Source organism: Sus scrofa, chromosome 7 (genome assembly GCF_054392235.1).
Source record: "Sus scrofa isolate SSC_HxYL_T2T_F1_AM1 chromosome 7, Sscrofa_HxYL_maternal_Yorkshire_Landrace_v2.0, whole genome shotgun sequence".
Lineage (NCBI taxonomy): Eukaryota > Metazoa > Chordata > Mammalia > Artiodactyla > Suidae > Sus > Sus scrofa.
In genome coordinates this window covers 74,670,001-74,697,929 of record NC_139389.1, presented here as the reverse complement: position 1 = coordinate 74,697,929, position 27,929 = coordinate 74,670,001, and the positions used below count along the sequence as shown (strand labels likewise).

Genomic DNA, 27,929 nt, shown 5'->3' with positions numbered 1-27,929 from the left:
GTCAGAGTCTAAATCCCTTAAGGTCAGAAACTAGTGCTTGCCCTCTTTCCCTCTCCTTCCTCCCTCCCTCTCTCTCTCTCATAGATGCTCTCACCAAGTAAGCTCTCATTCATGATGTGTGATGCTTTCATGGGGTCGATGAAACTAAAAGCATGCTCTGATCTAAAAAATAATTTAGGGAGTTCTTATCATAAATGTGTACTGAATTTTGTCAAAAGATTTTTTTTAACATCTACTGAGATCACTGTATGGTTTTTATTATTCAGTTTGTTGATGTGGTATATAACACTGATTGATTTGCATATATTGAAAAATCCTTGCATCCCTGGGATAAATCCTACTTGATCTTGGGATTTATCACTATGATCACTATTTATCACTATAATCCTTTGAATGTATTGTTGTATTTGGTTTGCTTATATATTTTGACAATTTTTGCTTATATGTTCATCAATGATATTGGATCATAGTTTTCTTTTTGTAGTATCTTTGTCTGGTTTTGGTATCAGGGTGATGGTAGCCTCAGAGAATGTGCTTGGGAGTGTTTCTTCCTCTGCAATTTTTTGAAATAGTTTCAGAAAGATAAGAGTTAACTCCTCTCTAAATGTTTGGTAAAATTTGCCTGTCAAGCCATCAAGTCCTAGACTTTTGGGGGTTTTTTGGAAGTTTTTAAAACACAGTTTCAATTTTGGTACTTATGACTGGCATATTCATATTTTCTGTTTCTTCCTGGTTCAGTTGTGGAAGATTGTACCTTTCTAAGAATTTGTCCATTTTTTCTCGGTTGTCCATTTTATTGGCATATAGCTAGTTGCTTGTAGTAGTCTATTGTCATCCTTTGTATTTCTGTGGTGTCAGTTGTAACTTCTCCTGTTTCATTTCTAATTTTATTGATTTGAGTTCTCTGACTTTTTTTGTGATGAGTCTGGGTAAGGATTTATGAATTTTGTTGATCTTTTCAAAGAATCAGCTCTTAGTTTCATTTTCTTTTCTATTGTTTTCTTTGTCTCTATCTCAATTATTTCTGCTCCAATCTTTGTAATTTCTTTCCTCTACTCACTTAGGGTTTTGTTTGTTCTTCTTTTGCTGGTTGCTTTAGGTGTAAGGTTAGGTTTTTTTGGGGGTACTTAAAAGCCTAGAAGACCCAAGTTTATAAAATAGGGCCTTACCCTATTTTGTACCTATGGGGAGAAAACTTTATAGTTATTTTCTGCATGTCATTGAAAGCTTCTTCAATCAATAGAAACTACTCAGGATCTGGTTAAATGGCATTTGTTAAGTATCTCTGAGTTAAGGCTTTTACTGAGTTATAGTTCCCAGCACCTTGTAGGGGCCCCAGAATATTCGTAGAAGTAATTAGTTGCTAAATAGACATGCAAAGCCAGACAGAGCTTTCTATAGATAATTGTGTTTGTTTTATGTCAGTGGGAAGAGATGAACATCCTCAGTTGAGCCCTAAATTTTTTGTTGGTATCCTGAGTGGCAACATGGAAAGAAGACAAACCAGAGCCCTAGAGAGATGAGGATAGTGAGGATGGCAGGACCTAGAGGTCAGGTCACTGAAGACCTTGGATCCACACTCGTATATCAAGCAGGGGTACTGCCTGGTTCAGAAACCATAGTCTTAGCCATCTGGGGTTATGGATCTCAGCAGTCTAAAGCACTGTTTTCTGTCTGAAGGTTAGAACAACACAGAAATAAAGAATTCAATCCGTTACCTAGTTATTCAGCTCTCAACACCCAAATTTAAGTTAAAGAACAGAGACTTTTAGAATTTAATTTGTGTAAAATACATAGATCTTTTTCAACTTCAGTCATTCAAAATATATTTTGAGTACCTGTTGGGTTAAAAATTATAAGATGACAAAGGTGAATATTTCTTTGTCCAAATTCCTGAAGAATTTACTATTTAACACATTCTAAAAAGTATTACAGTGCAAAGCAGAAAGTAAGAAATGACATAAGAATGGTAGAGGAAAATGAACCATGGAAGTTGAAAGGAGATGGCGATGCAATGGAGAATTCACAGAAGAGAGTGCACTAAGATTGGGCCTTGAGGTATGGGTAGGAGTTCAATAACTAGAACTGATACAGAGCCATTCTAGGTGAAGGGAACATTAGATGAAGTGGGTACCATGATGACAAAGGGCAATAAATAATTGACTGTGGCTCAACAGTTAAGTCTGTGCCAGGAAATCAGCAGAATATATTGGGGCCTGATTTTAGTACACTATCTATTATAGTCTAAAGAGTTGATATTTGATTGGCAGCAGAAAGTCACTGAATGTTTTTAAGGCAGGGAATAGAATAAACTTAGTAATGCTAAGAGAAGTTCAGTTTGGCTGTAGTGCAGACGATGGATTAGAGGAGAGAGATGGGAGGCAGAAAGATTAAGGAGCTGTTAGCATTGTGTTTGTAGAAGTAAAAGGTCAGGACTGGAGCAAGGGCAATGGGCTTGGAAAGGGATTAAGTAGTAATCAAGGTCTTGGTGACTGACTTGATATTGGAGGGCGAGAACTCCAAGCTCACTTTGGGTATCAATTCTGGTGACTCTGACCTAGAAAGAGCAGGTGCTATGAACAGAAATAAGGGCAGAAAGAAATGATTTCCTTTTTAATTCTGGTTTCATTGTATCAATTGATTAATTATCTTTCCATTGCATATGACTTTTTTCTGTAGTTTTGGAATAATGTCAAAAGGTAGCACAAAAGAACTTTTCTGTTAGCTGGGCAACCCAGTGTCTTATTTAGATCTTGAACCAACAAAATGAGGACTGAGAATCTAGGGTCTTGCTGAGTATCCCCATAACCTTCCATCCTTTCTCTACAGTCAGTGTCTGCTCTCTGTATACCTACTTGATTGACTAAACTGTGGTCTTTAAGAGAAAAAAGAAAAACATGAGAGGCTTTTTTATATTGGTACTTTACTTTGATTTATTACACTTTTAAAGGGAATTTGGCTCTCAGGAGCACCAATTCTCAAGGAGCCCTGGAGAAGGCCCATCCTCTCTTCACAAGGCAGCCACGGTGAAAGCAGAACTGATGTCAGTTTTCCCACTGCTGGAGTTCCAGTCATGGCTCAATGGTTAACGAATCCAACTAGGAATCATGAGGTTTCAGGTTTGATCCCTGGCTTCCCTCAGTGGATTAAAGATCCAGCATTGCCGTGAGCTGTGGTGTAGGTCGCAGACACAGCTCGGATCCAGCGTTGCTGTGGCTCCGGCACAGGGTGGTGGCTACAGCTCCTATCAGACCCCTAGCCTGGGAACCTCCATATGCCACTGGTGCAGCCCTAGAAAAAAAAAAAAAAAAAAACGAAATTTTCCCGCTGCTCTTTTTGCTAGCTTTTCTCTTGCCTTAACTCACCCTCCTGAGATGGAGATATTAGCTGTCCTCCGTGGTTTATTTACTCCTTGACACTTTTTTTAAGCCTGCTAACTCTGGGGCTGGTAGTGGTCCCGACTTCCTAAGATGAATGGTTGTTCTTTTGGGAGTTGAGTTACAAAGAGACTCTTACATTTGACTCTTATCCCAGGATAAGATGTTTTGTATGAATTTATGGAACAGTTATGCTAACTGCTCATTTCAAAAGCTGTTCTGGACGTTTTCCTTACTGGTGAATGCAAGTATGTTTACCTTGGGCCACTGGCTGATGTCAGGAGCATGGTAACCCCCTGTAGAGTGCTCCAGAAAGGCTGAGGATGGGGATGAGGGGAGAAGATGAGCTCACAGATCCAAAGTAGTCCGAGCCTGGCAGGTGTCAGCCTTTGAAATCTCACCTTCCCTGTGCCTCCTGGCCTCAAGGAAAGCAGGTGGTTGAGTAGCTGCACATTTTGAAATGCTTGCCTCAGTGAGAATGAAGGTCCTGGGCTTTTTGTTGGAATCTCACTCTCAGCAGAGAAGGGCTCAGGTTAGAGCAACTCTTTAAAACTGGAACTATTTTTATTCAGACATATGACATGATTTGCTGGTGGTGACAACTGATTTGACAATGACCAGTGATTTAGGTCTACCTCTAATAAGCGAATTAATCTGAGCTAAAACATAGTGATCTGTCATGTTTAGAGATACCTCAACATCTGGCTGACTTGTCCTCTGTCAGCCTGGTTTGTCCTGTGCAAATCTTCTGTCAAGTGAGGAAAAGAACTGTGGGGAGAAAATTACATGGCAGTTTTAGAGTTAGTGATGAATTTTTCTCCCAACATACCAGCTGTGCCAGCAACACTATTTTTCATGGCATTAATCAAATATCTTGCCTGCAGCACCTTCACTTTCCCAAAGGCTAAAAGATGAATCTGTCAAAAAATTTCACTGGGATTTGCCAACAGCTTTTCTAAGCTCAAATACTAGTCCAGGCACCTTAGAAGTCTGAGTCAGGCTTTTAGGGATAGCCTTGGGGAGCTAAAAGCTGTATTGGGAAATTTTCCTTTACACTAAACAAAAAATCGAAGCTGCCTTTGCAGCCAGCGTGATCAAGTTCTCAAGTCTGGAAAAGGGCCAAACACTCAAGCCTCATTAATGTATTCCATTTACTGACTCATAGCAAAGTACTTATTTTTAGTTGGAATGTTGAAATGAGTAAGGTGGAAGAGCAACTGAAGGCCATGGAGTGGACTCATTGCTTCCTCCTCAGAAGAAGGAATCCCAGATGGGAAGAAATTCAGAAAAAGGAGAACCATACCTACCTTCCCAAAAAGATGCTGCCCACAGCTTAAAGTATTGGCTAAGATTGAGAACTTCATAACTTTTACCACCTGTAACCTTTCTTATAACTCTCCTGCTTCCAAAGTAAACATGGCCCAAATGCTTGGCACCCTTCAGAAGTAAAGGGCTTTCCTGTTCTTTTTCAAAATTACTACATGTTTCCGAGTAATCACTGACATCCCTGATGTTTGCTGGGAATGAATGGGTGGAAATTCATGTTACACTAATCTAAAATGTATGTAATTTTTAGGGTAAAGGGCTGTTAGACATCCTGGTTAGAGTGATTTTACAGTATCTTCTCTTCCCTATTGACCATTGCTTAAGGAAGACCATTCTTTGATACCTTTAAATGACAAAGTAGGGTCTCTAAGAGTCTTTGCCATTTGACTGCCTTAGCAATACACTTAGGATTACTGAACATTTAAAGAAAAAAATGGTTGAAATTTCTCTCTCCACTAGTAACTGTCTAATGTTACTCAGTGATAGCTGTTGAGCATAGCAACTGTGGTGTATATATAGCCCAGTGCATGGGGCAATGGTGGGTATTCAACAAATGTTTGTGGAACAAATTAATTCCGTGGATCAACTACCAAAAAAAAAATTGAATGATTTCAACCATGAATTTCCTCTTTAAAACAACCCTGAAAGTGTCAGACTTTACTCTTTATATTTTTCAGGATATCTACTCAAACCTGATCCTAGAATCCTATCCCAGATATTTGATAGTAATTAAATGGTTCCCTACTATTAAAATTGGTACATTTACCATGGTTCATTGAAATGGGTTAGTGGCGGAACCGAGAAACGCAAGGTTACTTTTCTACTAAGTGCAACTTGGATTAGAAATCAAACAAATCAGACCTTTCATAGTTGAAGAAGAAAGGTTCATGAGATGCTAGGATTTGAGTAAGGTCTTAAAAGTGTAGAAAGAATCAGTGAGATCCTGTCAGTCGTGGATTTAGCACAAGGAATTATTTCTCTAGTCCATTGTATTTCTTGCTCTTTGAAAAATAAGTGGGATCTGAAACCTATAAGACTAAGCTCAACTTCTTTTTTTACTGTGGAAACAGTAAATGTTCATAATAAACTTTAATTTATAGATGCTATTCCTTTGACTCAGGTTTCAGTCTTACTTGTAGGATGAGGCTCTCTGGCTTTTTTGAATCAAGAAATCCAGCTCTGAAATTTCTAATGCATATGTGACTTTTTATTTGCCTCTTTTAGGGGAATATACGAGGTACAATTTGTAATTAAGGTTTGCTCTGAAATCCAAAGCCTATATAGTATACATCTACCTAAAAGTTTTGACATACTTGCAAAAACTCATTGATAGAAGCATTTATCTGTTCCTGCTATAGGTTAAAAAAGTAGGTGAGCCTGTTATTTCTTGTCTCTGAATGAACACTTAACCTATAATGAAATGAGACACAACTGAGATGATTAAGCAAAAAAAAAAAACAAAGGGTACCTTGATTGGATATATTTTAGCACTATAAAGCAGTTTTCTTTCAATAATGGAAAGTGGAGTTCCCATCGTGGCGCAGTGGTTAACGAATCCGACTAGGAACCATGAGGTTGCGGGTTCGGTCCCTGCCCTTGCTCAGTGGGTTAAGGATCTGGCGTTGCCGTGAGCTGTGGTGTAGGTTGCAGATGCAGCTCGGATCCCGTGTTGCTGTGGCTCTGGCGTAGGCTGGTGGCTACAGCTCCGATTCAACCCCTAGCCTGGGAATCTCCATATGCCGCAGGAGCGGCCCCAGAAATAGCAAAAAGACAAAAAAAAAAAAAAAAATAATGGAAAGTGAAGAGAGTCATTAGTTCAGACACAGATGTGTATATATAGGTAAATTTTGGAGCCTCGTGTGTGCGTGTGTGTATGTGTGTGCTTGCTTGCACACACATACACACACACATGCTTGCACTTTCTTTTAGGAAGCTCACATACTAGCAGGGATATTATGTAGCTTGCAACAATGAAATAGAACTGAAGGGGCTGTTATTTTAAATCCATTCTTGTATACCCAAAAAAGGTACATTATATGGAAGGACTTTGATACTGGTGTATTTTACAGTTTGACAACTTGGAACTTTGTAAACTGGCAATTGGGTATAGACGAAGGTATCCATTTATCTCATATATGTCTTGTTGAGGCAAAGCTGTCAGAAGAAATCTTATCACATGGCGCCCCATTTGTTTTCTGTAGTGATTTATGATGGTTTTGAAAAGGTCTTGTGATCCCATAGGCTGCCACGATTCTCTGACTTTTCTCTGTCAATGGATCAGATTTTTGACATTTTCTGAGAGCATTCAGAAAAGATTTGATAAATCAGCTTGCGGTGTTTATTTTAATTGATCTGAGGCCCATTCCTTCAAGAATTCATCAAGTACAGTGACAGGGTCTGGATGTGCTGCAGTGGAATGAAAGAATTGGGCCAGCCATGCTCCTGTGGTGATGATATAGATATTTTGTTGAAAGTTTATGCGCACCGACGAGAAGATGTCATAACTAATTTAGTATGTTGTAAATCTCTTGACACAGATTCTAATTCATAAATCTCATCCATCACATGTGATTCATGAAACGATAGACAACCTTTGATGAGAAGGTACTTTTGTCTGTGTTCCAAGTTCCTTACATTTTTCCTTATTCAAAAATAAATCATTCCAGAACAACAGAATTCTATTATGAAAATGGAACTGTAGAGGTCCTTCGTCTTTTCACTTCTGTTCTCATGCCCATAAAAAGTAAAACTCTCTCTTCGAAAATAAGAATGTGAGAGCAAGAAGACAGAAGTGTATTCACTGCTTATATATGTGCACATGGACATTACATGTATAGAGAAAGAGACCAATTTCAAAGAAATGACAAATATGAATGTTCACTATTTTTCTGGTACAAAATGACTTTCGATAAGACAGAAAATGTGAATAAAACTTAGAGTCTTCCTCATTAACATTTACTTCAAAATTAATTTTAAAAAGTCAACACTATTGGCATCCCCTTGTGGCCCAGTGGGTCGCTGCTGTGGCTCTGGTTACAACTGTGGTACAGGTTTGATCCCAGGCCTGGGAATGTCCACATGCCACAGGCATGGCCAAAACAAAACAACATTATATATGACTTGGTCAATTATAATGCCACAAATATTTGTTTTATTCTGAATTTTTTTAAGTTTACTTGGACTACGAATTTATCCCTGCAGGTTGGCTTTACTGATTATTTTTTAACTTGACTGATAAATAAGCAATCATTCTTCTCAGAGTATCAACTATCTAACAAATGTGGGTTCAGAAAATGGTTGGTACATGCAATTTGAGTTAACAGTGTGATTTTTCCTCTTTTTCTGACCAATCAAAAGCCAACATGACATAATATCCAACTAGCCTGCTAGAAAGTTATCAATCTGATTAGTTATGAGAATGGTTTACTATTAGCAAAGTACATACGTATATCATTCATATATATGTCTAAAATTTTATTTTCAAATTAGCCATTTAGATGATCACGGCAACTAGAACCATACTAGTGACCATGGCCTATGTATAAGTTGTTTAAAGACAAGATGTTGCCTTCAAAAACTTTCCAACTGGAGTTCCCATGGTGGCTCAGTGGAATCTAACCAGTATCCATGAGGACTCGGGTTTGATCCCTGGCCTCGCTTAGTGGGTTAAAAGATCCCGCATTGCCATGAGCTGTGGTGTAGGTCGCAGACACAGCTCATATTCAACCCCTAGCCTGGGAACCTCCATATGCTGCGGATACAGCCCTAAAAAAAAAAAAAAAGGAACTTTCCAACTATATGAAATGGTGGGCTTGAAATAAGTAACACATCACTTATGGTGGTAAAGATAAAGAAGAAGTGGATATGGAATTGTAAAAAGAAAAAGAAAGAAGAAATCGTATTTTTGAACCTTGAAAGATACTTGAGACTGGGGATGAGTCACGGAGGAAATGGAACTTTTAAGTGTAGGATTGAAAGAAGAGTTAGATATAATATAGCATCCAAATACTGACAAAAATACTCATTTTCTTCAGCTGAAATACAGGGACATCGGAGTATTTGTGTAAAATCCCCTTAGTTGAGTCTGAAGTCCAGAATTTCTCTTCCAGTCTCATTAATAATAGTCCATATACCTTGACTCATTGTGTGTCACTTTTTGAATGAATTATTCATGATAGTAAGAGACAATATAAATCCATTTAAATCTTACAATAGAGGCATCTAATTTTATTTAATTATCTCTATAGCCCATCTTCATAAAATTTCTTACATAAATAGCTTATAAGTTCTGAAACTGGCTAATAAGCATTTTCCTAATTATCTCTCCCTCCTGATGGATATGGTAGCAAGTAATAGATTACCTAAAAGTGAGCAAAGATCAGTCAAAGCAGAAGAAATAAAGATCTGGATAACTCACACATTAAAGACAGGTCCCTTTCCTTATCAGAACTGAAATAAATAAATTCCAAAGGGGGGAAGGACATGAAAGAAGACACAGGCACAAGGAAATGCATTCTCCTTTCCTCCAACACATGTCCTCTCCTCTTGAAGCACTCAAGTTTTAGAAACGAGGAAACTCCAAGAGGTGAAAGGTCACCCAGAAAGAAGACACAGTGCAAATGCCACGTCTGTAATGGAGGGTAATTTGAAATAAACTCCTGCTCTGAGCCCATAATGAGGGAGAAAAGAAACAAAGAGCCAGAAAGGTCCAGTGTCAGAATTTAAAATAGGTAAATTTTAATGACTCTGAAAAAGGCGCAATGACTGGTAACCACTTGCCTGAGCCAGAAATAATGTGAAGCGCCAATCTGACTGCTTTACCCCAAGTGTTTTGCTCCTGACCTTCAAGACCACTGTTCTCTGCCTCAGAACTCTCCTGATTGCCACTGGGCTCCAATAGAGTGGGAATAAGCATGAGTCAGATACACAAATGAAATAACATCTACCAGGTCCAGGACTGGGATGCATCAATAAAGTGGAAACACAGGAAGAAGCTTTCTTTGCAGCTGACATGAAAGATGAATTCTCAGAAAAAAAAGCCATTTTATTGAAAGTGCTAGAAACATTTACTATAATCTGGAATAACCCTCTGCTGTGCCAACATGATGAAGTTACTAGCATCTTAATAATTCAGGCAACCATATATGATTTTGTTCTTTACTTGACTGCCTGCCAAATGAATCAATTGATAATGAACCTGATGTTTCACTCATAAGAAAATTAAAAAGAAACACTAAAAGGATCAGACACTCAAATTCTACAGAACAGATTTGACAGCTCTTTAAACACTGATCCTCCCTCAAAGACACAAATAATATGAGTGTGGTTGTAGCATTAATCAAAATTTCAGATCCCATTGAGTTTGCCCAAGTGTTGGCCTCAGTTTTTTACATCCAGATTGCAGCTCAGGAAATGTATTGAGACGCAAATGTGTGGCATGCGGTTTATCTTTTCACCAAGATGCAAACTTAGTCAAATTGTAAAAGGCTTTGATGTCTCAAGCTGTTCCATTTTCAGAGTTCAGAGAAAAAATGAAAAGAAAGGAAGTTGCTTAAGGAAGAACTCTGTAGAGGGTTTTGTTTTGTTTTTATTCAACCAAAATTGTATTAATAATTGTACTTGCCTGGCATCTAGTGCCATACTAGGTACAATTGGTAAAATACGAAAGAGAGATTGGAGACAGTTGCTGCATTTTTTGGACCTTAAATTCTAATCAGGAGCATAAAACACCAAAACCTACACAACAGAAAACAATTTTATAAACATGTACATGGCCAAACTGGGCTGTGAATTCAGAGGAGGCTAGCTTAGTTAAGGGAAGTCTGATCCATTTAACTCCAAATAAAAGTAAAAATAGTAAGCCAAATTTTCTGTGGAAAAATACCGGTCATAAATAAAAGTGGAGAAATTTAGATCAATCTGCAAAGTAGAATGGATGGTGGACAATATTTTTCCATCACACCTTCAAACACCTGTGCTTTCATTACCACCAGCCCCTAACTCCCATCTATTCCTCTTGCAGTTGAATTTAGCAGCAGTTTAGGCCAAAACAACCCTAGAAACATACTTGACTTCTCTTTTTGATCAAACTGTTTTCAGATGGCTGTGGGTTGAGCGTGCTTGAATCCTAACACCTAGGCCGCAGGGCCAGCGGGCTTGATGTGGGCCCCTAGTCCTTGTCTCTTTGGAGAAAAATTCAGCAAAGAGACTGAACATAGTGAAGCAAGTAAAGTTTTTATCAGGAGAGAAGATACACGCAGAGAAAGCATGGGCAGGCTCAGAGAAAGTGGTTTGAGCCACTTACACGGGGGCGAATCTTCCAGGCTTCCTCGGACCAATCATCTTGCTTTCTCTGGCCTTGGGTCCACATTTGGCCTGACTCAGGGCCCTCCCCTGTGTGCGCACAGGGCATCTTTTAGCCAAGATGCATTTTAGCAAAGGGTGTCCGGGAAGTTGACAGGATGTACCATGGTCTGGCACTCCCTCCCTACTCTGACCCCTGATGAACCTTTCTGTGCATGTGTGGTTGGGGAGATCTCCTTGACCACAAGAATGAGAATGATATGGTCTCTTTATCTTCTATTCAAGCAGCACCTTAGCTCCTCCTTGCTCCTGCCATAATCTTTATCTTGAAGTATCTGTCCACAGGGGACAGATTTCATTTCCTCAGCCCAGAGCCCATCTAGCTCCTGCCTCAATGCTCCACAGAGAATCCATCAGCATTTGGATACGCTTTCAGAATACCTCTGAGAACTGACAACTTCTCACCCACTCCCAGCTACCGTTGTGGCCCAAGCCACATCACCCATCTCTGCATCTATACAGTGACCCCAAAACAGCAGATCTCTTGCTCTGCAACCCATCAGACACAAAGTTCTGTTCAAACATAAGTCAGATCACGTGTCTTTGCTTTAGACTCTCCAAGGATGTCCCATCTCAGAATTGTCAAAAGGCCTTGTCCCTTGGCAGCCTGCCACTGTCCCCTCCCCACACACTTTTTATTTCCCTGATTTTTATCTCCTCTTATTTCCCCATCTCTCACTCCGTTCCAGCCCCACTGCCTGCTTCCCAGGCTCCACGCTTTCAGGACCTTTGCACTTGAATTTGTTCTGCTTGCAGTGCTCTTCCTAGATACCTTCCTGGCTGTTCCTTTATCTCCTTTGAGTCTGTTTAAATGTCACATGCTCAGTGGGGTTTCCCTGAATATCACTGCATTTAAAATTGCAAGGCTTCTCCTCCATGCCTCCTGGAACCCAAAACCCTTTCCCAATTTCATTTATTATTTTTTTTTTGTAGTACTTATCACCCACTGGTGTGCCATATAATTTAGATATGGTTATCATTTATTGTCTGTCTTCAGCCCTCTTGAGGTCAGGAGACTTTGTTTTGTTCTCTGAAATAGCCTGTCACCTAGACCAGCATGTGGCACATCTTAGATGCTCAGTAATATCTGTGGAATGGACTGTTGAGTTCCCATCATGGCTTAATGGTTAATGAACCTGACTAGTATCCAGGAGGACGCGGGTTTGATCCACGGCCTTGCTCCGTGTTAAGAATCTGGTGTTGCCGTGAGCTGTAGGTTGCATCTGTATAGGTCGTGGATGTGGCTTGGATTCTGGGGAGTGGCCCTAAGAGGACAAAAGATAAAAAATAAAAAAATGATTTATTGAGCTAGAATCAAGGTCACAGCAAATGAGGATATACCCCTGAAGTTGTGTGGCCTTTGGTTTAGGGCATAGGTTTCTAACCAGGTATCCAGGAACAGGATTTGAGAAACTTCTGAATCCCTAAAATTGATACAATTGATACAAAACTGGTGCGTTCATCTATTTTCTTATGATTGGAGGTGAGATTTTTAGCTTTTATAGGATTCTCAAAGGATCCCTGACATAGAAAATAAGGAGAAACATTGGGTTAGAATATTCCATAGAGCTTGAGAACTATGTAGTTTACTTTCACTTTGTTAATTAGAATATTAATCATTTCATTTTAAACATAGGAAAACTGATAGACCAAAAAAAAGTTTGAAGATGTATTTTCCCAAGTCCAAAACAACCTTATAATTTGATTAATTATGTCATTGTCAGTTTGAATGGAAGGACCAGATGTCAAAACCAGTCAGCCCAGCAGAGCCCCAGAGGATTTATTCCTTTGAATTTCCTCAGCATTTGTACATGTGGTCTATACACTCTCTTGTCGATTTGTCACCTTGACACTACTTTCTGCCTATTTCATGCATGTATGTGTGCACAGAATGGGTATTTGTTTATTAAATAAACTAATATTGAATGAATGAAGTCACAACTGGGATGACTACCTGTGGTATTATATTAAATTAGTGGTAAAAATCCATATTTTTTTATTTCCAATCCAGTGTGTTTTCTGTTTGTGTAGGGTCTGTCTTAGTGCACGATGACCTTTTATGTAACTGGAAACATAAATAATGTACCAAGAATTCTTGTCTTATAATCTTGATTTTACTAGGGGCCTAGCTGGTGACTTGGGCACCTGCTTTGCTTTGATTAGTTAAATTTTAAAATGGGAATAATATAATTATCTTGTTGGTCTTGATGCATTAAAAAGAAAAATTATAAAATATAAAGCAGCCCAGGTTGTCCCAATTATCAGCAGCTTATTCTGATTTCTGAACAGAAAACCACAGGCATCAACATCATGAGTGAGACCATTCTTCAGTGTAGCCAACACATGGGAGGTTCTATACAGCAAAGTCTTCCCTGTACTGTAGGGGAGCTGCCCCCTGGTCCGCTGTGACAAGTAGGGATGAATTCCTTTGAAGAAACTATGGAAGGGTCGGAGCTGATTAAAGATACAGAAATGAATTAATGAAAGTGTCTATACTGGCTTGTTTTTGGTGAACCACCTGTATCTATCAGGGTAGGTAGCAAAGTAGGTGTTAGGACAAGCTTTGCCTGAAGATACTAGATCTTGCTATTTGGCATCATTCCAAAGGCATGGTGAAATAAGCTGTTAGATATGTTGTCAAAGAGATTGATGGTATAAACTCTTTTGAAATTTCCTCTGATTAATTATATAGGTGGCATAGTTGTTCTCCAAAGGCATTGCTCTGAGTTGGGGGACCAGACATTAACTCTGTTGTTTCCAAACAATGAAGAGTTATGTTCTGGGTATAGAGAATGGGAAATAATAAAGCACTATGGGAATAAATGATTTTTTCAATCCATCAAAAATTGAAAGACTACTGGAATCACACAAACTTTCTTTTCCCACTTTTTTTTCTATCTTCCATTTGTGGGCTTACAGACTTGTTAGAGAGTGATGGGATCTTAAATGTTTAATCAGTGATAAAACAGAATCTTCAAAGAGAAAATTAATGGCCAAGAGCACTTGGCTGGGTACTAGCAAACTAAAATTACAATCCAGGACTTCTGACTTCTAGCTCCCTCCTCTTTACACTTAAACATTTACATCAGGATCTTTCTGACCATTCTTTCTCCTACATCTTTTGTGTGTGAGTGGAGAAAATGTGTGGAGAAAGAGAGAATGAGAATGAATCTGTGACCATCTAAGTTTTTATATTTATTTATCTTATATTTTTCATTTTTTAAAGTTTTATTGGAGTATATTTGCTTTACAATGTTGTGATAATTTCTGCTGTATGGCAAAGTATTCAGTTATACATATACACACATCCATTCTCTTTCAGATTCTTTTCCCAAGTAGTTTATCACAGAATATTGGGCAGAGTTCTCTGTGCTATACAGTAGATCCCCATTGGCCAATTGTTTCATATACCTCAGTGTGCATATGCCAATCCCAAACCTCCACTTCATCCATTTATCTTATTGAAAGTAATAGTTGTATAGAATTTACTTTTGGAGGGGGAACTGTATGCAGTTGCAATATTGAATTCCAGAAGTTGTCACTGATTTCTCAAAATGTGCCTTCCTTTTTCAGATGATATATAAGCATCTCAAGTGTCAAACATATGAAAAGCAGTGCTACTTGTACAAGATCTTATACAAGACTTAAAAATCCTCCAGTGATGTATGCCTCCCACTGTGTTTGAGGCAATTAATACTTAACACCTTTAGCAATATTCCCTAGGGTGATTATTAAACATAGACTATTGGGCCGTCATTAACTTATTGGGAAAGATAAAATCAAGGAATTAGAGAATGAACTCTGCATTCGATGTCTGCTCTGTCCTTTTTTACGTCTAGTGATGCTATTCATTCATTAACAATCTACTGAATAGCCACTATGTGACAGGCACCATTCAAGGTGCTGAGATTACAGCAGTGAGCAAAGCAAAGCCTTCTGCCTTCATGGAGTTTATATTCCAGTGAAAGAAAATAGTGAACAGATAATGCAATCAAACAAGTCGATTATATGGTACTGAAGGTTCTAAGTGCAAAGGAAAAAAAAAAAGTAAACAGGGGAAAAGGGATTATGTGTGAGAGTGAGGCGTCCAGTCACACACACACACACATATAATGCATACACATATAAAATAGATATATTATTACATTATATTATTGCATTCTATTATTGTCACATATATATTCAGTGGATCATGTGAATTATTCAGAGAGAATAGAAAGAATTTGCGTCAAGTAGCAATTTTAATAAACATTTTAAACAAGATCCAAGGACATCCATGCAGAGTTTTTCACAGCATTGTTGGGAAAACAGATCCAAGACATTACACATGAGGTCCTAATGAAGAGTCCTCACATACTGTGCAAATAAAAGTTTTTTTTGTTTTTTTTTTTTTAATTTCATGACAGCACTGATAGCCTTATCACAGTTTAGTTTTTACTTTTGTTAAATCCAGGGAGCATGGCAATTTTGGTTCCATCTAAAATAGTCTTCACCATTTCTATATCAGGGTGCATCTAATTGAGAAAAAAATCCAATTTACAGTTTAGATAAAAAGACAACCCATGGACTCTCTTGCTCACATGACTAAATTATATCAGTGATCTTGAGTCCACTGCTTATACCCAAGTGTAAGTTTTTGCCTGACAGGAAAAATGACTTTTCACTTGGGATCAATTACTGTGTCACTCTGAGGGCAACAGTATCCTTATTCAAGGTAAGCAGCCGGATTCTCTCCATCTTGAAGGTTTTCCACTTTCTCAACTTTGCACAGTTTCCTGCCAGACATCAACAAAAAGGGGGGAAATTAAAGTAAAAAATATGAGAAAGATATTTATTTATAAAAGGTAGTGTTAATAAACACATCTCTGCCTGTGTTCCAAAACAAATCCCTTTTCACAACACCTTGGAAACAAAGCACATCTGGTTGTGTTTCATAAGATGTTCACAGCAATTCTGATGAATCAGCCACTTAATAGTTTTTTTCTATTTAACAAAGAGATGTCCAAACAACCACGTAAAATGAACATTCAAAAAAATGTTTTAGCAACAGTGTACTGGCCATCAAATTCTTGGCCCAAGAATGCAAAAACAGTGAACAAAATTCTTTGATCATACTAGATGTGGGTGATTTTCAAGTTCAAACTTTAGAGACAGAATTTTCCTCCTTGCCATATATCAGAGGATTTCCCTAACAAGTTGTGTGATGAAGCTAATGGAAAACAAGTTTATCTCTTTTGCCTTAAAGTTTTACTCATCTTTAAATGCTCAGTAAGATTTCTTGTTTGTTTTGAAGAGCTGGTTATAAGCATTCAAGAGGCACACAGCTCAGATTTTTAATAGGATATTTAGGATTCCGAGATCTATCAAAGTAGCCTTCTCCAATGGATATTCAGTTTGTCAGATATTCAGTATGCCAGAACGCAGGTTGGAGAACTGTGAAGGAAATTTAAAGTCAATGAAGAAGGTAACATTCAGGGGCTTCAGGGAGTAAAAAGATAATTGTGGATCAATTGTGCCAGACAATTTGAAGCAACTTAAGACTGCCGTCAGTACTTTAATTGTTTCTGTTGCAGAGTTTGAAAGAGCATTTAGTTCAATGAATGATGTGTTAACACCTGGTTGCGATGCTCTGTCCATTAGTTGCATATCATCTTTGTCTTTTTATTAAGCTGGTTGGTCCACTGTTCCACATGCTTAAGCCCAAAGATTATGTCAAGGAGTGGCTTGTAAGTGGCGGCTTGAAAGCCGGAAATTGTAGAAATGTGACAAGAGAAGCTCTCGGCTCTTCTGTCTTACTTTTAGTTTATTTGAAGAGTCCAGACTGTTTCCCCTCCTTAAGCCTGAGCCCCTGGGCATTGAGAGAGTAAAAATCTGTACAATTTTCTCATGTAACGAAATAGGGTAAAACAAGATCATGTCAGTCTTAAGTTAGGTAACTTTTTCACTTTTGGAAAAATCAATAATACCTCCCCTGTGAACATTCAAGGTACAGTGGATGGAAAACATTGTGCAGTCCTCTAAGGAATTATTAAGGGTCCCCTTGAGTCTATCAGCGTGTGTCTAAAAGGAACATATATCAAAGCAGAAGAAATGAGAAATAAAGGAGGATTATCATCAAAATTGCCCTTTCACATTAGACTCTAACAAGAGAGTGCAGCTATCTGCTAGTTTGGTGCCTGCACTTTAAACAGAATTTTGTTTGGGGTCCCTATAATGTGTACGTGAACTTGGAAAACTTAGGACTGAAGAATTGAATGCATTTGCTTATATCTATGAGGTTTGTTCTCCTCAATAGTTTATTTTTAAACATCCTCTCTAGTGTCTCATATATTCCCATTTCCTCCGGAGGGAAGAGTCTGAGAAACTTAGCCTTCAATTATTCTTACTTCTTCCTTGTCCACAATGTAAAAGAAACAGCATTTCAGACACAATATCTTCTCTCTGTTGGGCCCATAGCCATTTGGCTTTTTTTTGTGTTTTTTTTTTTTCTCCCCCAGTTTCATACCTTTTTTGTTCCAGCATTAGACCTGAAAACTTACATCATGGGAGTCAGTAGCTTGTGACTTCAAACAACAGGCATTCAAATTCAAGTGATGATAGATAGCTCTTGATTAAAATATCTCTCTTTTCTTTGTGCAATGAGCCAGCAAGATTTCTTTGAGAGCATTTAAACTCAAATGCTATCATACTTCAACATTCTTTTCCAGAATCCTTCACATTCACAATTTCTCAAGAGAGGGTATTAGCTGTCCAAATTCTCATCATTGCCGTTGTGTTCAGCTATAACCTTGAACTGTGTCTGGCCTTTCTTTACTCCCTTCCAAGACAGACTCCTGGAGTTACTATTTATTTTCTCTGCCCACGTATATATCCACTGAGAAAAGGCACCGTTTAGACCATTACCAATTTTGAGTTTAAATACTTTTCACTTGAAAGTCTGCAGGATTTTGATCTGATTGGTACAGATGATTTGAGGCAGCGGTCGGGGGAGTGGGGGGTGTCTCTTTTGCACGACTTGGGGAGTAGCTCCATCTTCTTGATGATAAGTTGCTCAGAGTAAAGGAAGAAAAGAGCATTTCAGTTAGTGAATATTTAATTCTGGACAGCAGTTTAATCAGGACTGGGATTTAGGCAATGGCTCCAGCCCCCTCCTAACTAGGTACAGTTTCAGTTCTTAGTATTCCTTAATTATCCCACTGAGATGTTTGAGAAGCAACTAGTAGTAAATGAACTTGGCAAATCAGCTATTACCAAGTAATGAAATACAAATACATATGTTTGACAATTCTGCAGGGAAATTTTTTAAGCCAGGATTCTCAGTGGATTGTATTGGCCAAGAGAGGAAAAAACAGGTGTTGTTATCAAACCGTATCTACAAACAATTTGACAGGAGTTTTAAAATAATGCACAGATTTTCTTGCCATGAATTCCAAACATGTCAATTAACCTATGGAGAATCCTGATTGTCAAATAATGAATCAATAGACGGCCCACAGGACGGTGAAGGGAGGGCTCGCTGTGACGTAGGGTTAAATATTCAAGGCTTTCTCCCAAACAGTATATCTAAGGATGCATATCAACTTCACATCTAACCTCAAACAAAGCAGAGATCAGCTCTACTGAGAAAATTGATTTTATTCAACAGGAAGGCAAGGGAAATTAGTAAATTCAATATTTGTAGAAAGAAAATAAGCGAAGCCAGCTATTCCTGGTGGTCTGAGACTGTTCTTTGTTTTGGTAATTATGCCTTTATGTTTTAAGGCTCTTATTTACATTTTCAGAAGGGCTTGAAATCTTTCATGCACCAGGTGTCCCCCTGAGCTTCCGGGTTCCTCCACTGTGCAACAATAAGGTTGTCCCTGGACCAGTACAAATTGAAAATGAATCCTAACTTTATAGAAAGTGCTGCTTTGCTTCCTGCATTGTTAGGAGCTTCTAGAGCTGAATCACAAACTAATGATCTCCACTGCTGCCACGTCCTTGGTGTGATAGTATCTCATTGTAGTGGAGCCCACATTTACATAATGTGTAGTCTAAAATACCGTTGAGTTCAAGAACAGAACTACAGAAGATAATTTTATCCCAGTTTCTGTGCACCTGGATAGAAAGGCACAGGCAGAAATACAGCAACGGGATGAATTTACTAATGTTTGCTATTGGATGGTAAGCCATTCTAAAGCTACGAAAGCCTTCCAAACCCCACAGGTCTCCATTTTGCCATTAGCCGTACCAGTTTAAACATTCTGCTGCAAGAAATATTGACAGGTCAAGTACAGCTGGGAAGAGCACGTGTCCCAGTGGCCTTTACACTGACAGTTTCTCCCACATTAAAGAGTTAACTAGCAGCCAACCAGCTCGAAGTGGGAGCTAATGAATGAAATGGAGATTGATATAGACTCTCTTTGGAGGTGCATCGATCTGTATCTTGTGAACTCAGCTTAGGAATTCTGCAGGCAGCACTGCCTGAGTAACCCTGGCATGGTGCCCATTAGCAAATAACTCTTTTAATGTTGGTCTTCAATTGATATATTTATTGTATTGCATATTACAGCGACCTTTCCCTCCAATGCCTTTGTATTTGATGGTTGTGGTATCAAGCTAAGGGAGAGTTCAACAGGGGGCATTTGAGTTTGGACAGCATCGATGAAATATTTAATTAATTGCGTCCTTCATTTGCATGCGATGTATCAAAAAGGTCTTACTGGGGTACTGAATCTTCTTCCTTACTACCCCAGCTAGCAACAGTGAATTTAATTATGATTTTTAGACCCTGGCAAAGACACTCCCTTACGATGATATCACAAAGTAAATAGGTTGTAAAAATAATAGAAGACTGGTTAGTCCTGCAACTTCGAATAAAGGCAGTATCTGTGTAACTGATAACGTGCAGAAGCAAGTGAAGATAATGCCTGGTTAAAGAACCAAAGGGTAACCTTCTGGGTGTTGATCAAGTCCATGTGCATTGCAGTATGTCACCTCTAAGCCGGACCTGAGTGAGTCCTTTTTAGTTAGCAGTGGCTCTCTAGGTTAAATATTCAAAAGAATCACCTGGGGCCTTTGATGTTCAAGAAGTCTAGTTTGGGGCCTGGAAATATGCATTTTGATACTCACTAGTTTTGATACTGGTGTTCTTTAGACTATAATGTTTTCAATGGGACATAAAACATTAGAGACAAAAGAGTTAAGAGGCATTCAGAGAAGACACAGTGTCAAAAATGTGAATTGCTAAAATGTTAGCCTAAACATATGTATAAGAAATTGCAAGATTCTTCACATTAGTTTCACTTGTGTGAACTGTTCGGTCTGTGGAGGTGACTCTTATACCCGAAACTTTGGCCACTGTTTCCACAGAGTCTGTGGTTTGAGCTTCTCCATTGATCAAGGATCCAAGTCCAGTTTCTCAGACACAAGGGTCTCTGTTTTGGCTCCACGTTTCTGTTGCTTCTTAACTTTTCATGCAGTTGTACAGAGGGAAAGCCCTTTTCTTTTATCAACTCATGCTTGAAGGTACTTTATTATACTAGATTGAAAGGATGTTAATATGCTAAACTAACTGACTAAGAACTGCCCTAGTGAGATAACCTAGAAAAGCCAAGTGTTTCCTTTTATAGGGAAAGATCTTGACTCCATGGAGTTTGGGCAGCATATAGCCAAGCCAGAACTAGAGTCCAAAATCTCCATAAATCTATCTCTACTTCTCAGGCTGACTGAAGAATATTTAGCTTATTTTCTGAATGCAAACTTATTTGAAAGAAATCTAGTGCAAACCATCTCTGTTACTGAAATAAAAAGCACCTATAAATATTTGTTAGTAACACAACCAAGTTCACTCAGAGAGAAGGGTACAAAGTACAGTTCCTTGCCAGGGAAACTGAAGAGGATGTAACCATACTACGCCTTCAGAAGCAGTTCATTTCTTCCCAGGAAATTCTTAAGTCAGTCAGGTCAAAATAACAAAAACGTTGTTCCTTTTAGGGTGCATTGCATGTTATTAAACACCTGTGCTAATAAAATTAAATACATGGTATTTATAAAATATCAACAGAGCATGTGACCCTCCCCTCCCATTTATATGTTAAACCCTTAATCTCCAATGTGATGTATTTGGAGGTGGGGCCTTTAGAGGATAATTAGGACTTGAGGGTGGAGCCCTCCTGAATGGGATTAGTGGCCTTATGTGAGGACACATGAGAGAGATTATTCCTTTCTCCACTGTGTGGGTATCTACTGCAAACCAGTTCTCACCAGACACCAAATCTGCTAGAAACCTTGATCTTAGACCTTCAGTCTCTACAACTGTGAGAAACAAAAGTTTGTCATATAAGCCACCTGGTCTAGGGTAGTTTAGTTTATTACAGTAGCCTAAGCTGACTCAGATTGTATGCATGGTATGTGCATGTGATAAGGGTACTAGCCCAGAGTCCTAGGGGAGCAACTAACCTTAAAGACTAACCTTTTGGGCAAAAGGAAATGGGTACATCAGTGTAACTGCAGATCAGGTGTTCTGTTAGGGCCTGGGCATGGCAGTGACAGTGGGCACAGGATACAGAATGTGAACCAGAGAATTTTGAAGCCAGTCATTCCTGGGAGTTTGTAACATGTGTTGGCTAAGGTGTAGGGGGTTGAGGGTAGGGTATCTTTCTCCAACATAGTAAATACAGGAGGGGTAGCAGATTTGGGGGTGCAGAAAGAAAGGAGCAAAGAAGATTTAATTCACTCTATTTGGGGAAGATTAAATTTCTGAGGCCTGGGAGATACTGAAATGGAGATGTGGTAAAGGGCCATTGGAGTCTGAGGTCTTGGGAATGGTCACAGTAGCAAAGCACCAGGGCAGCTATAGCTGAGACCACTATATAGAAAAGACCAGTTACGACTGTAGTTCTCAAACTGTGGTCCAAGCCAGCAGCAGCAGAATCACTGGCACTTGTTTTTCTAAATGCAAATCCTTGGGCCCCACGCCAGATCTATGGAACCAGAATGGCTGGGCTTAGGAACTACTCAGGTGATTTTGATGTTCACTCAAGTTTGAGAAGCTCTGGTCAAAGGAGAGTGTAGCATGAGAAGGTTATAGAGCTGGTGGGGAAAGGGGGAGCTTTGCAAAATATTTTAGGTGTGGACAGAGGGATTAGGAAAAGGAGCCGAAGGGGCTATGGTGCCATTTAAAGAGAGGAGAGTGCTTTAAGAAGGCTGCAGGGGCCAGATAGGAAGGCCTAGGAAATGCCCATCAGCTCTGACAATTAATAGATTGTCAGAGATTTGTCTCGGGTGGTTTCAGAGCAGGCCATATGGTGGCCACTTTACAGAGGGTTGCTGATGGAAGAGGGTTGGAGGAAGTAGAGATAAGAAGCTTAGATTACGTTTTCAATAAGCTTAGCTGGGAAGGGAAAAGGGGAGAGAGAAGGACAAAAACTAGGGGAATTATAAGCGGGAGGAGAGGTATCTTTACAAGATGTACAAGCCTTGGATTTGTTCATGGACCCACAGCAGGAGGCAGGAAGGAGCAGAGGTGACACAACAGTCTCACCTTGGACATGCCAGTGACCTCCCATCTGGTTTCCCCATTTTCAGATCTTCTTGGGCCCAATTTAGAAGTTCATTCAAAGCCTTCTTCTAATTGTAACAGCACCAGCATCACCTAATACCAGACAGAGGCCAGGTTTAACATCCTGGATGAGGCATCAAACTGTCACTGTCCCCTCCAGACATCCCCCCTGCCCTGGACTGGTCTGGTCCCCTAGCCTTTCTGTTGCTGCATCCACAGAACCCTCTGCCAACTCCCTGCAGTCAGCTTGGAGAATCTCTTCTTCTGATCCTTAAGGAACCACCTGTTCTGTGAAACTTTTCCTTCTCCCCAAGGCAGCATTAGTTGATTCTTTCTGCCTTTAGTCCTGTGCATACCCTCCTCCATGGCGAGTCTCACACTGCATTGTATCCATGCTTTCACGTAACTGCCTCAGGGACTATAAATGCAACTGGACCACACTTACTTTTGATTCCACTGCACAGTGTCTGCCAACAATAGGGGCTGGCCAGGAGTGTATGAAGGTCCTTGTGCTCAGTTTCAGCATTAGAGGTTCCATTCTTCTTATCTGTATTTGTCTTAAAACAGATAAGAAGTCTTGCACAACTGTAGCAGTTCTCTCCATACGATGAAAGGTTTTCTAGGGTATGGGTTGCATTACTTAAGCTGGTTTCCTGCTGCCCAGATTACTCACCAGTAACATGTGAGGATCTTTCCAAAACTGCAGTTAGCCTGGAAGAGTTGCTAAGGAAGTCTAGGTGAAATCTTGAGAATCAAGCAGCTACCATCAAGAAGGGTAAAGTATGGATATTTTGATCCTGCACCAAGGCAGCCTGGCTATTTGATGCAGGGCTTTAAGACTCACCAGTCATACAGCCCTCCTCAGAGCCACTTTGTGAAATTCCAGAATCCTGTTGCTTGGCACACCAGCCCCCTCAATTGCCAATTTCAAAAACCAGACACCACTATGAAACACTAAAAATGAAAATCTCCTTGTCAGTTAGGAAATTTCCAGCATCTTCATTTCCCTCCTGCTACCAGGCTATCAGCAGGAGGAGAACACGCACGGATAACACTGTTGTGTGTAGGTGCATACACACAGACACACACACAGACACACACGCACACAGTAATTTAATCTTTAAAGATTAAAAAGATTGGTCTATTTGTGCTTCTTCTACTAGAACTGTTATATCTGTATTTGTTTTCCTTCAGCATTAGAGTAGACCGGGACATTTTATTTTTTCATGATAAAAATAATCTTTTTATTACAGGCTTGAAAAAAAGCATCTCTCTAAAGTTGTGGCGAAATACACTATTTTTAAAATGTTTTCTGTGGGGTCACTTTTAGTATTGGCAGTAAAGAATTAGTTCTCAGTAATGGTCTAAAGATACTGAGAAGTGCATTTTTTTCATTGGAAATTAGGAATCTGTAATTAATTTTTAAGTGTTCATCTTCAATACTGAAATCTCTAGTTAAAAGGCAAAGTACTCCCTCTATCATTCCATTTCTAACTTTATTATAAAGATGACCCAGTAATCATTTCCAGTTTGCTGGGTTCAGCTGGCATATTTAGAAAGTAAACATGCATTTAGATTTATTTAGTTGTAACTGACTCTATAAATGATGTGCTAATTTTTTCTGTATATGATGTTGAAGAAGTGATCGGAAGAAACTTTTCCATACACAAAGTGTTAGTTTTGTTGACTCCTTTAAAGAATTTTCAAGCTTACCCAGCCCTGCTTTTTCATCAAGGAAAAAAATAGATTATACATCGTTCAGGAAACAGAAAAAAAATTATAAGGAGATTTTGCCTATTAAATGTAATGGATTGTCAGGAACCCTTGACATTATTCTACAGAAGAGGCCACATAAAATCAATACATCTTAGGCAAGGTTTAATTTATTTGTAGGTTCTTACAACAAATGACTTACCTTTTCTATTTGCCGTTTTTCTTTTCCACTTTTGCACTCATGAGTAGCTACGGTTTTTATCTGTCTCATTACTAAGCACAAAACAAGATGATCGTGTCATTATTACGGTATATTTTTTAAAGAGAATGATTGCAATGCATGAAGAAAACATCCAAGAATCTAGAAGCTGTGCTAAGGGTGATAGTTGTAAAACATTGCCTTCTGACCAGTTGCCAAAGCTGCACAATCTTCTGCTTAAAGGAGCTGGGCCCAACCCCTAATCAGATGTTGTTTTTTCTCATGCCTTTGCCTCCCATGAAGGAATACACCCTTGCTGTGAGTTCCTGAAAGGTTGGTGGTTTATTTGAAAGGAGGATGCTTTAAAATGTGCACTTTAGAGAAGGAAGGGCAGGAGCTTAAGGGGACTGACTTTTGCTAGTGTTGATTTTGGGTTGGTGATGTGGCCAATCAAAGAATTTGGAGTGAAAATATTGGCCATTTCAGTCTACCAAACACTAGGGACTATTTGCGGTCAGTCTAATAAAAATTACCTTTATATATTATGTATTTTAGAAGTGTTTCTTTTTGGTGTTAAATAAGTATTAGAGACAATTAAAATAGAACTATTGAATGCCCGTGGTCAAACATATAGAATGGATCCACCTGCTTCTCTGGAACCCTGACTCTCTGTGAGGATGGCTGTGCAGTGGGGACATCCCAGAGTCAGCACCAAGCTGGGTTTGAACCCAGTTCTTCTACTTGCCATCTATGTCATGTTAGGCAAACTCTTCACCTCTCTCTCCTTAGCTTTCTCATCTATAAAATGGAGAAAATAATATCACCAGCCATACATTCCTGTTCAGTGGATTAAATTGTGACTGTATAGTACACATCATACCCACACCAGGCAGGATGGACTGAAGTACTCCATACACCTCGGCTGTTATTATTTTTCACTGCCAGTGAGAACTTTGTAGTCTATAGATGCCACACCAGAGCTTGGCCTCTTGGGTGAAGACTTTCATCCCCAAACTAGAAATGTCCAGGCTCCAGTGAGGAAGCTGAAGCTGTGTAACTGTTAGAGCAAGCATTTCAAAGCAATTCTTTACAGTGGTAATGGATGTGGCAAATGTGTGGATTTTGTTAGGATTTCTTCTGACAGCCATGAACACAGATATATTTTAAAGTAATGTAACTGTCCTAAATCTTGAGCAGGGAATACAATGACTTCTAGTATTATTTTTCACTTCTCCTGTGACACTCCAGAAGTTATATTTGATAAATTCCTTAGAAGTTATTTGACTTAGAAAGGGCCCTGTACCATTTAACCTTGGTTTTGTTCTATTCAGACCTGTGTCCAAGGCCCATCTAATGTAATACATCACAAAGGTTAATACGCTAAAGCCTTCCCAGCACACAATTCCCTGGAACTGCTCTTAGGGAATGAGGCTAAGAGTGAGGCTTTTTGAAACACTGGTAGCAGTTACCACTCTAGGTTTAAGATATACCCCTCTAAGCCCATTTCTCCTCTGTAGAAAAAGGTAGAAGACAAAAAGCCCAGTGCATCAATAATCAGCAAAGGTGGATAAATACACATAATCTTCATTGGCTTGGCCAGTCTCAAGAAATAGAAGCTGGAAACAAACATAGAATACCAAGAATTGTGCTAGTCTTAACTGTTTGTTCTGCTTCATGTTCATGACCACCGATGGTGCCAGGTATGACATAATCTGGGGGAAAAATAAAAGGTATCTAGTCATTTTTAAGAAGTTATAATTTACTTAGCTTTTCTTGGAATGCGAAGGACTTGCTAGTAGTTTATATACCGTGGCATCTAGAACGGGATTCACGCTCAAGACGATGACAGCAGATTGAAGGTTCAGAAGCTGTATATTCTCCTCTTTGCTCTTGTTCAAGCATATGGTCTTTTCTTTCTGAATTCAGATACATCAGTCAGGGGCAGGGTTCCACTGTCCCCAGACTAAATTGCCAGAACATGCTCTTCCACGAGCCACCAGCTCAGTGTTGAAGCAATGACATAAAGCTTTTCACATCAAAAAGTATCCTTTTAAAACCTGCTGTCTTACATGATCCTCAAAAAACCGGCTGCAGAGCAGGGGTTTTTAAAAGAGAAAAGTGAACATGGTACCTGATTTGACTGAGGCCCCTTAGGAATTTGGTGGCAAAATGTAACCCAAGGCATAGGTTTCCTCATCCTTGGTTCTACATCCCTTCTATAGGCTATCTCACTGCTTACTATGTTCTCAAATTATCACAGTTTTTACATGACTCTCGTTTGCTGCTCCATCCCAGCTCCCCAGGGAAAACATTATCAGTTGAAGCTATCTCTCAGGCAAACCAGATTTAGTAGATGCTGAATGTAAAGCACATTGGCTCTCTCAGGCAAGTGGCCTGTAATATTTTCCTGGAAGATCTACTTGAAGACCACGCAGTGCTCATCTTTGCAATATGTTCTGACATTGTCTAGACCTTGTTTGTCTATCTGTTGATAGAGTTAAAAGAACCTCTCCAAAACATGTTTAAAATGCTCATTTTTTAATAAGGAAAACTCAAAATTCTTTAAGAACTAGTTCCCAAGAGAAGAAATGCATACAAACATATTTACAACTCCATTTGATTTCAAACATAGTACTTTATGTATAAATGGGTCTTGCAAAATTAATCTTCAAATCAAGGGTGGACTTTCACTCATTCATTTATTGGATGAGCAGTAGCAGAGGCCTCCCATGTACAGAAACATGTACCCCATATACTTTCAGGTTAGTGGGGAGAGGGAAGTGCCATCAGAGAAATCACATGAAAAACAGTTACTGGTCTCTAGGAGCTGAAAATCTGGTTGTACAAATAGTCAAACATGAGCCAGCCAAATTTTGTAAATAAATGTATATGTAGAGAAAATCCCAGGAAAATCCCTAGAAAGAATGTACCCAAAGGTTATCAGTGGTTATCTTTGGGCAGTAGGATAGGAAGTGGTTTTTAGTATCTTTTTTATAATTTTTTATAGTTTCTAAATTTTCTAAAGTAAACATGTACTTCTTTAATAACAAGGGGAAAAAATAAAACTCTTGAAAGACCCTTTAAGGTGCCATCTCCATAAGTCTGTGTTTGATAGCTTTTCCTACAAAATGTTACCACTCACTTTTCCTTAGTTTCCATTTTTTTTCAATCTGATCTGTTGCCTCTGAGCATGAAATATTCTCTCTGTAATAGACCTTTATTGGCCCTCCCTGCAGTAATCACACAAGACCCATTATTCCTAAGAAGGCATCTTTCCTGGCTATAATGTCGATGCCCTCATAGCTTTGTTTCTAGGTAATTATGAAAAAGTAGTATAGTCACTAACCTGGTCATCGAGCTGCAGGTATTTGAGAGAGTAGTTTCCTCACACAGCTGTCCAAAGGGCTAC

The 27,929-nt window shown here is 39.1% G+C and overlaps 2 protein-coding genes across 29 annotated transcripts in view; one reads left to right on the top strand and one right to left on the bottom strand.

The window, feature by feature from the left end:
• The window catches only part of NPAS3 (neuronal PAS domain protein 3), an 876,069-nt gene that overhangs the window by 684,718 nt on the left and 163,422 nt on the right, over positions 1 to 27,929 (top strand). The window lies entirely within an intron of this gene.
• The window catches only part of LOC110261683 (uncharacterized), a 10,029-nt gene continuing 11 nt past the window's right edge, over positions 17,912 to 27,929 (bottom strand). Inside the window, exons 1-6 of the mRNA XM_084969045.1 lie at positions 27,867 to 27,929; positions 26,329 to 26,436; positions 26,158 to 26,232; positions 24,524 to 24,594; positions 23,054 to 23,165; positions 17,912 to 22,701 (exon numbers count right to left, since the gene is read on the bottom strand). The exon at positions 27,867 to 27,929 is cut by the window's right edge and continues 11 nt beyond it. Coding sequence (XP_084825171.1) covers positions 22,664 to 22,701; positions 23,054 to 23,165; positions 24,524 to 24,594; positions 26,158 to 26,232; positions 26,329 to 26,422 — 390 coding nt within the window. The 5' untranslated portion in view covers positions 26,423 to 26,436; positions 27,867 to 27,929 and the 3' untranslated portion in view covers positions 17,912 to 22,663. The remainder of the gene's footprint in view (positions 22,702 to 23,053; positions 23,166 to 24,523; positions 24,595 to 26,157; positions 26,233 to 26,328; positions 26,437 to 27,866) is intronic.